Below are 15,425 nucleotides of genomic sequence, written 5' to 3'. Positions count from 1 at the left end.
AATCGATTGCTGTAAGCATAAAGGAAATTTGTGCAAAAAATCTTCGTGTGTCTCGCAGATGCTTGTGTACGTCACCTATATTTGAAAGGTGCGATTGACGAATGCTTTCATTTTCACTTAAGAGTGAAAGATCTCTGGCACGAGACGAACGGAGTCTACTGTGCGATCCGAACTGCTTTTACTCATCTCTTCGAAAATAAATGTGCAATCTTCCAACATAGTAGCGGGGGCCTAGTGTGGTTGGTAACGTCTCCGCCAACCACGCTCGACGCCTGGGTTCGAATCCCACCGCCGACATAGGTGTCGATGGTTGTGAGGTGGCGTGATCCACTCACAACCAACCCAACTGGTCTAGATTCAATCCTAGCCGACACCGGGAGATTTTCTGAGGCGAAAAATCTCTGGGATCACGCCTTCCATCGCATGAGGAAGTAAAGCCGTTGGCGCCGGTCCGTTAATAAACGGGTCGTGAGTTAGGGTCCTGGGTGTGGAGTCGCCTCCCTGGGCGTCGGTGATTGGCCACAACAGTGGCGAAACTAGACCGACGGAAAACAAGCGAGAAAAAAAATCTTCCAACATTGTGTGTTTTACTCGCAAACAAAATCAATAGCACCCGAACCCTGTTGCAAACTGAACTGAGTTTGGGGCATTTGAAATTGGAAAATTTTCGTTACCCTCTCAATGCACATAAGACGTTCCCCATATAGAGAAGCAGCCAAAATGACTGAAATACGAATTTTATATCCAGGAAGATTTGTACACTTGATTTTATAGTTTTTGATCTATATTTTGATAATTTCTGAACGAAATCAAGATACCTAAAACGGTTCATGTTGAAAAACGCCTCCAAAATTACCTCTTTCAGAAATAAAGAAAGATGGTTTTTCCTGAACAAGTTGGAATATAAAACAATCTTACTGAACTGTTATGGTATGTTTGCATACAATATTTTGCAAACTTATATCAGCTTATATCAGTTTCCTAAAACTGAAAAAGTAATAAAACATATCAACCCCACAGAGTCTGCCGTAGGCCACATAGAAAATATGTGAAATTTTCATTATTTTTACCATCAAACACATCAAACGTAGGCACGTGTAAGCCCAGTCAACCTGTGAGCCCTACTTGTGCACTTCAAAAATATATGAAAAAAAGTTTGTGGAGAAATTGCGTTTTTGAAAAAATCATCTACAGTAGAAAACCACCAATTTAGAACAAAAAAAAACTTTTTTGGCCGCAAAGCTTAATTTTCCGACCTTTGTGAAATTTTTAGGTTTTGGATTCACACTCGCTGTCACAGTGTTGCCGTAAAACGTAGATCTTCGTCAAAAAAAAAACGATCCTTAGAAGGACCACGTTGAAGTGTTAATGTAATTTTCTTACCAAATGCTTTCCATTATAGTCATCTGTAATAATCAACATCCAAAAGCAAATTAATTTATCTGGTTGCATTTATTTCCGCTTAAACTGTGCTGTCAAAACAAAGCAAACACACATCGAATAAGTTTAATTTTTCAATTATAAATTACCTACGTTTCACTTCAGCGTAAAAACAATAACTGAAAATTCAATTTTATCCACAACACTACTAAACATAGTTTCTTGGCATGTATTTAAATTTACTTATTTCATGATTCGTGGTTTAGCTTCTAATTCTCTTCAAAGGTTTTAATTCAAAATAAACTAAAATAGATTTAATTGTTCTGGTAGAATTGAGTTTCTGAAGGAAAATTATCATTTCGAAACTGTAATTTTTTGCATATTTTCTGAAATGCGATCGTACGAAAAAGACGCAAATAACAGTACGCCGAAACGTCATGTAAAACAAACACAGTGTGTATATTTCACCGAGAAAGATCAACCATCCAAAGAGAATTAAACTATACGGTGACAAAAAACCCTAAATAACACTAAGCATTGTTGAAGTGTCCTAAAATGCAACTTTTGAAAGATTCACATACCTGTCAAAGTTAATTCTTGCATGCCCGGTGCAATTAAATATATTTTCAAAAAATTCTTCTAACTCAGTCAAAACTCAATCAAATTTGATCAAACAGGTTTCTAAATAACGAAGAATAGTATTGAATTTACTTAAAGTAATCTAAAATAGGGGTTAATTACGTTGAATTCGGAGAAGTGAGTAGAGTTTGATGAAAGCTCGAAAAATATAATTTTCCATATTTATTATTCCATACCATCAAAGTAATACTGATAAATTCACAGGAAACTTCAAAGATTTAAATTTTAGAGCTAGTTTTATAACTTTTGCAACGAACCGAATTGAAATAGATCTAACAATGATCAAATGAGAGCAAATTAAGTAAACTGCAGCTCGTGAACCAAAATGAATAAATTTAAACCTGAAAATCGTTATCTTCGTTTCCAAACTAGCTGTGATTGATATTTTTCTGTCCAGAAATCATCATTTATCATAAACATATCGAAATAAGCACATTTTCAATAGAATACAGTCAAACCTGTTTTTGTGCTAGGGATAGGGACCGCACAAAATAAATCGCATAAAAAAATCATTTGAAACTTCACGTGCGGCTTCAAAACAATATTTCTACAACATTATTGAAAAAAAATTTTTTTTATACGGTGGTTAGGGACCGCATAAAAAAATTCTTAATTAAAAATAACTCGAAAGCTGTTGGTTCTGATTTAGAATACCTATAAGAACAATTTTAAAACATCGGATTAATAAACGTAACTTTTTTAAACAAGCTAATCTATTCAACCATTTTCCTTCGTAGACTAGCAATTCGTGACTTTTTCTACGTAAAACTGGCTCAAATAGTAATTTTTTGACGCAACACTTATGTAATGCGTTGGAATTCATTCCAAGAATCGGAAAAACTAAATGGTTGAAAATGTTGTCGAAAGTGGTCGTTTTTCATATACCGCACAAAAAAAATCGCACAAAAACAGTCGCACAAAAAAAATCACATAAAAAAGTCGCACAAAATAAATTTCGCACAAAAACAGGTTTGACTGTATATGGATATCAAGCGTGATCAATTTCACTCCGATTTATCTCATATTACCTTATAGATTTCTCGAATTTATTTCATGAAGTAGGCAATAGAAATTTCACCAATAGCTATAGAGGTTTTCTAGAGCACATATCAGTACTTTTTTGGGAACAATGTACATGAAGCAAGTTATTTGGAAAATATTATAAATATTGATCAATTTCTCCCCACTCTGCTTTTTTTGCTTTTTTTTTTTTCTTTCACAGTAAACTCACGAGCACTGTGCTGTCATTCTACGCATAGTTGTCGTATGTTTATAAAAACTAAAAACTGGGACAACTACGCAAAGATCGACAGTGTAGTATTGAGATATAGAAAACTCATTATAAACTACTTCGATTAAAAAATATGTGGTCGTTCTTATAAGAACGGTTGGTTTTAGTTTTTACAAAGCAAGAAAATAATCCAATTATGCCTTCTTTCACATTTTCTTCGGCAATAGAACAGCTTGTATGTTCGGTAGGACACCTCCCGAAGGCAAAAAATCTACTATCAATGGTCGCAGTGGTTCAGTCTACTATAGGAAAAAGGCAATAGTGACGCCGAATCAGAGCTTGTTCAATTTCCAACCAACTGTAGATGACGCGGAATGTTTTTCATTTTAACATTATTTCTAGCTGCGTTCCCTGCCAATTCCAACACTTTTACAGTGAGATACGCAAGATGAGCATTGGCTTGAATACCTACGATGAGGATGGCATGGCGTAGTTGGTAGAATAAGGGAATTTGAAATGGAGGCGCTGCTAATTTTTTGTAGATATATAGACGAACGTTGTGTACATTAGTTTTACGTCAACTATTGACGATATAACAAGCACAAAATTCGGGTAAATCGTTTGAAGTTAAAACTTGAAAGAAATATTACTTACTTACTTTGCGGCAACAGACCGATTACAATCCAGTGCCGAGTCCAGAATACGTCACTATTTACTAGGTGTTGAGCTAGGCAACCGCCTCTAACACCTTTTAAGCTCCAAGAGCTCGCCGATCAGCCACTCGGAGTGTCCATGCTTTATGGCTATAGAGGGCCCCCGGGAGGATGAGTGTTTTAAAAAGTGTTAGTTTTGTACGGTGTCGCGGGCCGCGGAAACTCAGCCGGTTGCGCAAATCTTAGAAGGCCTTGTTTGCAGTAGCTATCCGTCTCTTGATCTCACGGCTAACCTCATTGTCGCATGTCACTTATACACCCAACAAAATAAATTCGTCGACTGCTTCAAATGTTTCACGCTCTCTACCAGGCACTATGTATTTCGTTTCGGTAGAATTTATGACAAGCTCACAACTTACCTGTTGGAAGGTCCAAAGGTCTCCTCCACCACTCTACGGTTAATACCAATGTTATCGATATCGTCCGCAAAACCTAAGGGCATGTGAGACTTTGTCATAATGGTGCCGCTTCTCTGCACGCTAGCCCTCCGTATAATACCTTCCAATACGATTTTTAACAATAAGTTTGACAGCCCGTCACCCTCTTTCACGAAGCGTCCGATAACTCACCAGCTACCCTGACGGATGATGTGGAACCTTCGAGGATGGCACGAATCAGTTTAATTAGTTTTACTGGATAATCATGTTCTAGCATATACGCCATAACTCATTTCTCTCAACTGAGTCGTACAATGCCTGGAGCGTTCCCCTCTCATTGGTATTCGCCAACAAAGGTTTCCTGTAGCGGCCTCAGTCTGTGAAACAGGATGCAGAAAAGAATTTTGCACACGGTATTGATAGTTACTACAGTCTAGGCGGTGGCCTTTTTTGTTGAAAGTAATATATTGCTAGCAAGAAAAGAAAACGAGAGTCATCCCACGACATATGCAAATAGCAATTCGCAACGACCAGAAAATAACAGACTTACTGGGTGTTACTATTTCGACAACACCAATGGCACTTCTCAATGCCCCGAAATCATTTATTTGAATTTTAATCATATTTCTTAAACAATGGTTCAAAAAATGACGAGTAATTTATTCTCTGTCCAACGAGATATCAACGACCAAAATCCGTTTAGTGGTAACAAATTATTGAGCCTTTGGAATCTTTCATTCTACCGTTTCACTCCTTTCTCGATTTTCTGGCATGCCACCCTACTAAAGCAAGACGTAATTTTACGTCAAAAATAATAGCATAATCATAGTAGTTGTTTCAAATGTATTTTCAAGATATTTCAATTCAAGTTGTATATAGGGGAGCTGCTCCATTATTCATCTCAGCCCATATATTCATCTCATAAAACATGAAAACGCAGTTGAAAACAGGAAAAAACGCATATTTTCTAACTAACCTAATCTGCTAATCCATGGAATGGATTCTTCTTAGTTCACTTTAGATTTCTCATAGAGTAGAATCCTCAAAAACTCACTTAAAAGCTCTAGATTTGATATTATAGTCGGGCATCTGCACCCGTAAACTCATTTAATTCAATCACCTACCTCAGAAAACAAATTCTGCGCATTGTTCTATACGGCTACAAAGGGACTCGTTCAGCAGCAAACCAAAGTTTTTTTCATCACTAGTGGACCACTTTTTATTTTAATCACTAAACAAAATCACTAACTACACTAAGAATACTTTAATCTTCGAAATGTTCACCCCAAATTTCCTAAAACAAGCTTGAATTGGCAGGAATATATGAGATGAATTACTACAATTCCTAAATTTCAACTGTATGTATTTTCATCTGTTTTCACTGCGTTGAAGAAAATCAAAAGTTGCCAAATCAGTTTCTGTTAATACGAAAAAAAACATACTGAAAATGTTAAGTTTTTCCGACATGATTGATATAAATCGACAGGTGGTTACCTAGGTTACCAATTTTGCACGTAAACAACTACAGCGGATATCTAGGTAACCTACTACGATGGGCTGCGGCTACGTTTATCCATGGTAATGTGATTCATTCATGATTCAAAGTGTGATGAATATGGGGGCGTCGTGAGATGAATAATTGAGCAGTGATTCAAGATTTGAGATGGATATGGAAGCGTTGTGAAAATGGTTTGTTTTACAAAATTCAGGATAAATCTAGCTAAATTTACTTAATATATAATGCTAAACGATTCCATAAGAGCAAGAAAGCGTATTTCGTTTATTTGTTCAATAATTTCGTGAAAATTTGGTGTTTAATCCGCGCATTCTTAGTGAATATCGGCTTAACGAGTTGAATAATGGAGCAGTTACCCTACTACGCCGGAAAAAAGTGTTACTAAAACGATTTCTGGTTGTTTTGGTGTTTCCAACTACACTCTTTTTCATTCGGGAAAAGTGTAGTTCATCACAAAAATAAAAATGACATTCTTTTCCCACGATTCTATCAATTTTTTTTATAAAAGGTCGATTGCCCCCTCTGCAGAATAGTTAGTTAGCTGCCAATCGCCATACTATTTCGAAATATAGTGCCCCTATCCTATTGTTATCCGCCATTAATCAAACTTCGCACCGCAAGGTGTTCTCCTGCAGCAGGTACATACCTACAGTTTCTCATGCATGGCGCCAAATGCATTCCACGTTCACGAAAAAAAACAGCAACCAGACGAAGTTTCAAAATCCGAAATTGAGACTAAGGTCGGATCAATTTATGTAGACATTGTCAACCAGTCTGCCGAATCGCCAGTCGGTTATTCAACTTCTTGCTGTTTTGCTGCGGTGCGCTGATCGAACGGAGTTCGGAAGCAATACAACCGAGACGAGACGTGCAGATCGATCAATTTGACCCGAAGAATTGAGTGGAAGAAATCACCGTTACTTTTTACCGAAAGAAAGACTTGCATTGCTTCTTCAGATGATAAATCATCAGATGATAAAAATGTTCAATAACAATTACCACGGTTTTGATTGTGTTTCGGATGTAGCTTTCATTTTCCACTGATGACCTTAGCGACCGATAAACCGGACGTTAGCGGTCTTTTTTTACTGAGCTTTACTTCCTGTCATTAATCATACCTCCGGGCTCCATATATTCATCAATGACAGTAGACAGTACACAGAAACACTAAAAAGTTGTATCAAAAGGGTGAAAAAATGCTCAATGATATCATGTGTCTATTTATAACTTTGGCAACCACAAAATAAAAAGTTACCTTTTCGGAGAGCCAATCCCGATCGCCAAAAATTATAACCGATTGCAGTTTCGCGGAAAAACCCACCCTCTGATAGTGTTATATGTGCAGAGTAGACCGCGCGCCGCTCTAGTAACTGTACACTACTGTGGGGCTCGAAAGCAGTTGTAACAATTAGCTAACACCTGAACCAGCTGACCGACGAGCGATACTGGTTCGTATGGATTCACAAATATTGCAACAAAGTGGTGCACATTGAATGGGGTTTAACTTCACAGCTCGGATACGATCTGTGTTCTGTGGGCGGCATCACCGTGCATCGACCGACCGGTGAGTTTTGTGGTCGCGCCTTCAGCGTGATCATCGGGGGTGACGCGACAGCCGAAGCACGAAACGAAACTAGGTTGAAACTTACGACTGTTTGTTTTGATTAACAAGCGTTGACATATAACAGCCTTTGACGTCGCGTCGATTTCAAAGGTCGTACGGTCGCTCGCTTGGCTTGTGTTATTCGGTAGCGACTTGGCCCGAACTATGACGGATGAGAGATGTCATGAACTTGTTCGCAGATCGCAGCGGCTTGGTAGGTGAATGAACTTAAGGGCATGTTTTTGAGGCTTGCAGTAGCGGGAGAAGAATTTTATCCTAGTAATGTGCGTTGTTTGGACGAAGAATGTATTAAAAAAATATAACGGAACTTAAAATCAAATGAAAATGCAAAAAAAAAAATATTGAAATCGCTTTGCTTGGAAAAAATTTGGGAGTTGTCAAAACAAATTATTTTTTTATTTTATATAATTATTTTTTAAATGAATGAAAGGTTTTTCTAAACCTGTTACTGAATTTGAAAAACGTTTGCGGAAGCAATCTCTGGTTTATGGTATTTACGTTAATCATAAACAAAAGCTGCGTTACATGGTCTTTACAATGAAGTTTTCAACGAAAGGAATAGTAAAATCTTGATTTTTTTTTTCAAACAGCAGAAGTTTATTTTTACACTTTGCAAAACTTTAAATCCCCGTGGCTCTGTGGTTAGCGATGTCGATCGGCCGGCGCTCCCGCATGGTCGTAATATCGGGTATCGAACCCAGGTATCAGGTCGAGGATCTTTTCGAGCTGCAAATTTTCTTGACTCAGCATTGGACGCGTATCGTTCTTTGTACTTATCCTATATACATGCAAACTGTGCCAAAAACAATATCGATAACGAATTGTCTCAACTAATCTAGTTGATCTTTAGCCCCACAGACTAGCGTGCCATATTGTTGTTGTAATTATCTAAATCCATCGAGCTGAATCCTTTTTACGTCTTTCCAAGATTGCTTTGAACAAATTTCTATGCAGAGATACACCATAAACTGTATTATTTGATATACTACTTTTTCACCTTGAAAATGTGAAGGTTAAAAGCGACACTCTAAAGTGAACTTCCAACTCGTTTATTATTGTCTCGGTCGATACTATTTTGGCACACATTTATCGTTTTATGAGAAATGTGGCCTCCCTGGAGTAGCGAATAAATTGACTGAATCGAGGAGCAACGACCTCCACAAACAATGCGGTATAGAGCGTACAGTAAACCAATTATTGCCATCAAATATCTATTCAGACGTTCAGCTGAACAAATTTTTCAATCGCATAGAATGACAAATTTTTCATGGAACCATGCATGAATAAAAATGCTGCACCTGTTGACTTGAGACGCCCACCAGCAGCGGTTCGTCGTCTTTACTCTTGTGCAGTCTTTCATTTCGTTCCCCCATAGGTCTTCCGCGCGAATTTGTCATCGCCGACTCTGGTTGCCGGGGTGATAAATCCATTTCCAAAATGACATAGTTAAATAAAATTTGTATCCATCGAGCTACCTTCTGCAGCTACGAACATATAAAAGTGTCAATTTACTTGGGCCGCGGGTCAAGACGATAACTAATTTACATACACTCAGCAAGGAAACGTGCAGCAGACGGTGCGGATAATTCGCTGCGCATTGCATGAAGCAATAAGCCAGCTTGACTGGGACTCGACTGGTTGGATGGTCTTACAATCGTATTACCTCTGCCTGCCGGGTGGCGGTGTTTTCGCTGCGCTTTATCGATTACCAAGTATGAAGTAATTGTGATGACTAAGTTTTATTGCGGTATGCCCAGAATCATACCCGCCGAAGGATGTCCAGCGATGGTCTGTGATCTAACAAGCGCGTATATTTGCATTCTCATTCAGCTACGTGTGTGGACATTGCGAAGCATTGCACGACAACGGTAATGGGGTAATGATTGCCAATAATTCGCGCAAACATTGTCGTACCCGTACGGATCGTATTTTTAGCCGTATAAATCTTTTTGCCGGTATGTTTCGTTTTGGCGGAGAAGTTTCGAGAAAAATTACTTGTCTCGTATGTAATTAAAAATAAAATCACATCCGGTGCAAATTATCAATATTAATCGTTTCAACTTTCATCCGATCAGTTCCCGGAAGGTGACATAATCTATAAACGATTCAATTATTTCCAGCTCAGCTCTCCACCCATCCAGTAAACTATTTACCATGTGTCCGTCCAACCCCTCCCACTCCTTAGCTTTCAGTGGTACACTGTCGTGTGTGTATGTGCCCTCGAACGTCATTAATTACGGTCTGTGCTTCCTTCCCCGTAGCCATTGAACGAACCTGACATTGCTCGCTGCGGCGTGGTTCCGCGTAATAAACTGTCGGCAAACTGCTACGGCTCTATAGTAAGCCCAGCTAAGCCACTGCTGTCTTCTTGAGCCAGCAGGTTCCTTGTAGTTGCATATTTTGCTTTGACATTACCTGTTGGTGGCTATATATTTTACATGTTATGTTAGCAATTATCAAATTACTGTTTCCTCTTATTTTCATACCTGTGTTACTCTGTGTGTCGTCGAATTGCAGTCGTAAACACAAATATATCCATTGCTCAGTTATTTAAATTCATGTAGAAATGGCACATGCTCAATTACGATTTATAAAATATTTGACCCGTAACCATATATTATTTTTTGTTCCAATATGGAACTGCAACACCGATTATAATTGTATTGTTTTTCTTTTTGCATAATAATCAACTTCCAGAAACGCCGCAACGATGTTGGGCTATCTCGCTGCATCATTGTTAGTTATAAGCACCATCTACTGGATCGATCCGAGTAGCGCGGGCCCGCTGGATGCGCTGAGCTGGGCCCGGATGGACAATATCAACCTGCCATGGTTGCCATGTAAGTTAAACTAAATTTAACCTTAACAATCGGTTTCGATTTCGATTGCCGGTTTCGACCAGCGCCAATCGAATGGGTCGACTAATTAGCATATTTACCTACCACTAAACTGTGTTAGCTTAGTGGAGATTCGCTTTCGCAGCTTTTTCACTGATTCGTACATGTATTAACAGCGGCAACCTGTCAAGGGAAAATGCTAATGATGCTAAAACGAGGAACCTCTTCAGAGGTCAAGTTCAGCACTTTCGTGCGAGATGCCCTAGCGTTGAAATCATTCGAAGGACAACATATGTACTAACCTTTTCTACTATAATTTGATAATAAATGAGTGCGGCTCTCGTTTAGACACGATCTCAAGTTGTTACCCGTGAGATAAGCGTTATTCACGAACAAGTGATAGCGTTCTTCAATCTTAAAATAACACAATGTTCACTGCATTACCTGATTCAACTCATGATGTGTAGCATTGCCATTTGCAGAACCTAATGTTGAGAGGTGTTCAAGCCAAATTCTTGTTCAAGCTGAAATTAAATATAAACATTTAAGAGAAATTACAACTTTCATGCTGTTGGTCATGATTGTCAATTTCTCATTAAAGCAGTCGATTATCGATAAAATCATGCTATCTGTCCGCGCCAGGACACTCTCTCCAATAGTCAGCAAAACTAAACTGACTTCAAGCTGTGGACTGTATTTAAAATTCAAATTCGGTGAAATAAGGAACAGTGGGCGTCTCGAGTATCTTGTTTATTCCATCGCAGTGGAGTTATTGTTAGCAACTGAATAACTGATAACTTCTAATGGAGACGGCAGTGAAGCTGCACCTCTTATGTAGATGAACCGATATCGAATTAATTTATTAAGAAGAAAAAATATATTTTTTTGGAACTATTTTTTTATTGCTTGCGTACGTAACACTATCACTGATAGTGGATTTAAAATCAAATGAAAATTCAAAAAACATTATTGAAACCTCTTTGCTTGGAAAAAATTTGGGAGTTGTCAAAACAAATTATTTTTTCACTAATAATATTAACTAACTTTAAATGAATGAAAGGTTTTTCTAAACCTGTTACTGAATTTGAAAAACGTCTGCGAAAGCAATCTCTGGTTTATGGTATTTACGTTAATCATAAACCAAAGCTGCGTTACATGGTCTTTACAATGAAGTTTTCAACGAAAGGAATAGTTAAACCTTATTTTGTTTTTTTTTTTTTAAACAGTAAAAGTTGCACACCAAAGTCCTGATCGATAGATGAAGGTTGAACCAAACTAGTGGTATGATTAGTGCTATATCTTTTCGATACTAAATTGGTGAAAAGTTGAGTTGAATTTCGACGATTTGAAAAATTCTGGCAGTCACGGTTCACTATATGAATGTGTGCGAAAAATCAATCTCTCATTACGTGTCCCGTCGGAATGCGGTATATTTTTCCAAATCTGTATCATATTTCCAGTTCGCTTATTTTTCGCTTTCCCTGATGCACACATTGTCTGCTTAATGAACCCATTAGGTGTCAGCAACCAGGAGAAGTGCACTCTTACCCAAGTAAGAATCTAACTCGTTGTTCCGTATTAGAACCTTTGGAATCAGCTTCGAGGACAACCAAATTGATTTTGTGTTGGCAAACATGAGAATGGAACCAATTGTAACGAAGAAATCATCCTGCTGTGATACCGTGCATTTGAAATGGGTTCAAATCCCAGTCTCTTATAAAATGATTAAGACGAAGAAAAAGTTAAAAGAAATTGTATGCGCTGAGGTCCAAAAAAAACAGTATTTTGACAATCCAGCTTTCCACGAGCGGTAATGGCGGACAGTGCACTCTGTCCATTTTGACGTTTTCTGTAAGTCGAGTAATTTTCAATAGCAGTAACGGATTGAAAAACATAAAAATTTTGCAACGTAGCATAGCAACTCTCATAAATAGTCAGTGGCGTAGCGTGATCGAGTGACACCCGGGGCGGAAAAATTGGGTGTCACCCCTACCAGGTTGCACTGAAATCATCTTGTTACTAGAGATGGTCTGGTTTGATGTTTTTCAAACCCGTACCCGACCCGAACCCGATTTTTTTTTCGGTCGAAACCCGACCCGAACCGAACCCGAAACTTTTTTTTCGTTCAAACCCGAACCCGACGCGATCCCGAAAATTTTATTTCTTCGAAGCCCGAACCCGACCCGAACCCTAAATTGTGAAACCCGAACCCGAGATTTCATAGACTTCATAGTCGGGTTTCGGGTTAACATACCCAAACCCGATCTGAACCCGACATTTTCAAACCCGAACCCGACCCGACCCCGAAAATATTTTTTTCACAAAACCCGAACCCGACCCGTACCCGACACTTTCAAAAATTTTCAAACCCGAACCCATCTCGACTTGTTACCAAAAATTGTGAGAGTTAGCACGCTCGAATTTAATTGCACTGAATCTACCCATTTTCGAAAAATTTACACAATTTTAGAGGGTTTCAGCTTGACCTCCGCCTAATTGATAACACAGTGCAACAAAAATTGACTTTTTTCTGCTTTGGCTTCTATATATAATTTTTTTGTGTATTTTTATGCAAAACTAAATTTCCCCGAGTTTGAACATATTTCAACTTAAAGGACACAATGGCGCCATTTTGAATTTTTAAGAAACCGGTAATTTTTTATGTTTTTTCGACGCCATTTTGTTTCTAGGTAAAATGTCAGCTGATAAACCTATTTTTGTATTGTAGGGGAGTTGTGGCAAAATTGACATTTTGCTGACATTTTACGTAGATCAGACACCTACCATTCGATTTCTGAGACTTTTTTACTCAAAATAAGATATAATTTGACTACCACTTTAAGATATTAGCGAATTACCATTATTGCTCAGAAATAATCGATGTTATTTTGCTTTGCGAAATATACTAAAACTATGCCAAAACCGGTTTCGTAGAATCACCGTTTTGAGCTCAGTTTTCGTCCGATTAAAGATCTGTTTTACCTTTGTTATACTAAACAAAGGTTATAAAATCGGTCGAAAAACGCAAAATAGATCCAAGATCCGGAGGGCCGAACCGTATATACCATTCGACTCAGCTCGACGAACTGAGCAATGTCTGTTCGTGTGTATGTGTGTGTGTGTATGTGTGTGTATGTGTGTGTGTATGTATGTTGTCTGTATGTATGTTCCGCAAAACACTAACGCACCTTTCTTATAGAACGCAATATCCGATTTTGATTATATGCAAATGAAAGCTTCTGTGCTCCCCCAGAATGCTACCGAGTGGATTTTTGAATAGTGGCTTAGATTTCGAGATATTGATCGAAGAGTATTTTTTTACATAGGATATTTAACTTTGAACACCAAATGAATCTGTTGAGGGCCAAGTCTTGTATACCAATCGACTCAGTTCAACTAAATGAGCACTGGCTGTATATATGTGTATGTACGTGTATAGGTGTAAATATGTTGTTTATCTGTGTGGTATATAAAAATCGAACAAAGAAAAACAAGAAAGAATCCCACCTTTCTAACAGAACGCATTATCCGCTATTGGTGTATACAAGTGCAAATGGAAGCTCTCAAGCTCCTTAAAAATCATACTTAGCGAGTTTTTTTATTAGTTGCTCGAATGTTAGAATATTTAAATCAGAATGTTTAAACATAAGATATTGTACATTTTGGATCATTTCTGTCTCTATCTTTCTTTTTTTTCTATCTCCCCTTCTCTCTTTTTCTGTCGCTCTCTCTTTTTTCAACCGCTATTTATTTCTCAAAAAAAACTAAGAGTAAAAGATATCTTTGCTGTGTTTCATACTCTGTGTAGTGCGTCTTAACTGGTGTAAATTAATGAACCTTTTGAAACAGTTTTCAATATATTTCAGAGGGAACCGGAATGCTTATTTAAGTCCGCTTCTTACTCACCTGATATACTGCGCTTTTGTGTATTATAAATATTGCTTTCTAATATAAAAGTCAGTGCAAACAGAGTATCCATGTTAGTCCACTTCTCGTTGTCGCAGCAAGTTTTATAAAGTTCTGAAATTGTTTTGGATTTGGATTTGAAATTGTTTTGGACGTTCTCGAATACACTTTTAAAAGCCAGAATTCTTAAGTCTTGCGAAAAACCTTCATTTCCAAATCATACATGTGGAATAGAATTAAACTGACAACTTCCAAAGTAGTTATATGAATTTCAATGAAATCTATTCGCATTTGATCCTCACAGATTTTATCAAGATTTTTGTTGATTTCTTGAAATAATCACACGTATGATTCAAGTAACTTTTATACGGTAACAAAGCATTTAACGCGTTCCTGTATAATTCTGAACTATAGTTTCTTGAGAGCAAGTTTGTTGAACTTTACTGCAAATCGTAGGAAATATTCGATGCTAATTCACGATCTACAATCACTATGTTCTTTTCTAGATTTTGTGATTTTTAAGAACGAAGCCATTGTGGTATTTTAGTTGGATTATGAGGAATTATGTATATCAATAGTATTGCAATGAACTGACAAACATATTTACTATTCTAGAATGAAATCTGCATCATTGTTATCTTTATTGTTTCTGGGCGTTCGGTTATGTCAAAATTTTTTAAATTGTTTCTATCCCAGACAGCTTGAAAAATGGTTTGGGGACGAAAAAATATAATGCAGACTCCAGTGATGACATTCACAATATTTGTGAAAACTACGTCGAGGTTTGATTCAATGATCGTATTTGATTCATCCTCGGGAAAACTATCTTTTAAATTAAATTTTAAACGGTTTATGGTTTACTGACATAATAAGTTTATGTGTAGTAATAGTTAGTATAACAAAGGTTTCTGCACTGCTAGGTGGATTATTTCCTTTTTTTCAAAAGATGGGTAAAAAGATGCTAGTATTTGGACAAACTCTTAGAATTTGGCTTGGAAAGGCGTCGAAAAAACCTCAAAAATTTCCAGTTTCTCAATAATTCAAAATGGCGCCATTGTTGCCCCTTAAGTTGAAATATGTTCAAACTCCGGGAAATTTATTTTCGCATCAAACTTCATCAAAAAACCATACATAGAAGCCAAGGCAAAATAATTGTTAATCTCACGGAACTCACCCTTTGAAGATTACGCGTATGAAAATTT

General features: G+C 37.5%; 1 protein-coding gene across 3 annotated transcripts in view; it reads left to right on the top strand.

Moving 5' to 3' along the window:
• Positions 1–15,425, top strand: part of LOC129724538 (pancreatic triacylglycerol lipase-like) — a 36,665-nt gene that overhangs the window by 7,168 nt on the left and 14,072 nt on the right. For all 3 annotated transcript variants that reach the window (XM_055679522.1, XM_055679521.1, XM_055679520.1), the window contains one exon: positions 10,178–10,320. In XM_055679522.1, coding sequence (XP_055535497.1) covers positions 10,191–10,320 — 130 coding nt within the window. In that variant the 5' untranslated portion in view covers positions 10,178–10,190. The remainder of the gene's footprint in view (positions 1–10,177; positions 10,321–15,425) is intronic.

This window comes from Wyeomyia smithii, chromosome 2 (assembly GCF_029784165.1).
Source record: "Wyeomyia smithii strain HCP4-BCI-WySm-NY-G18 chromosome 2, ASM2978416v1, whole genome shotgun sequence".
Lineage (NCBI taxonomy): Eukaryota > Metazoa > Arthropoda > Insecta > Diptera > Culicidae > Wyeomyia > Wyeomyia smithii.
This window is presented reverse-complemented; position numbering and strand designations above follow the sequence as displayed.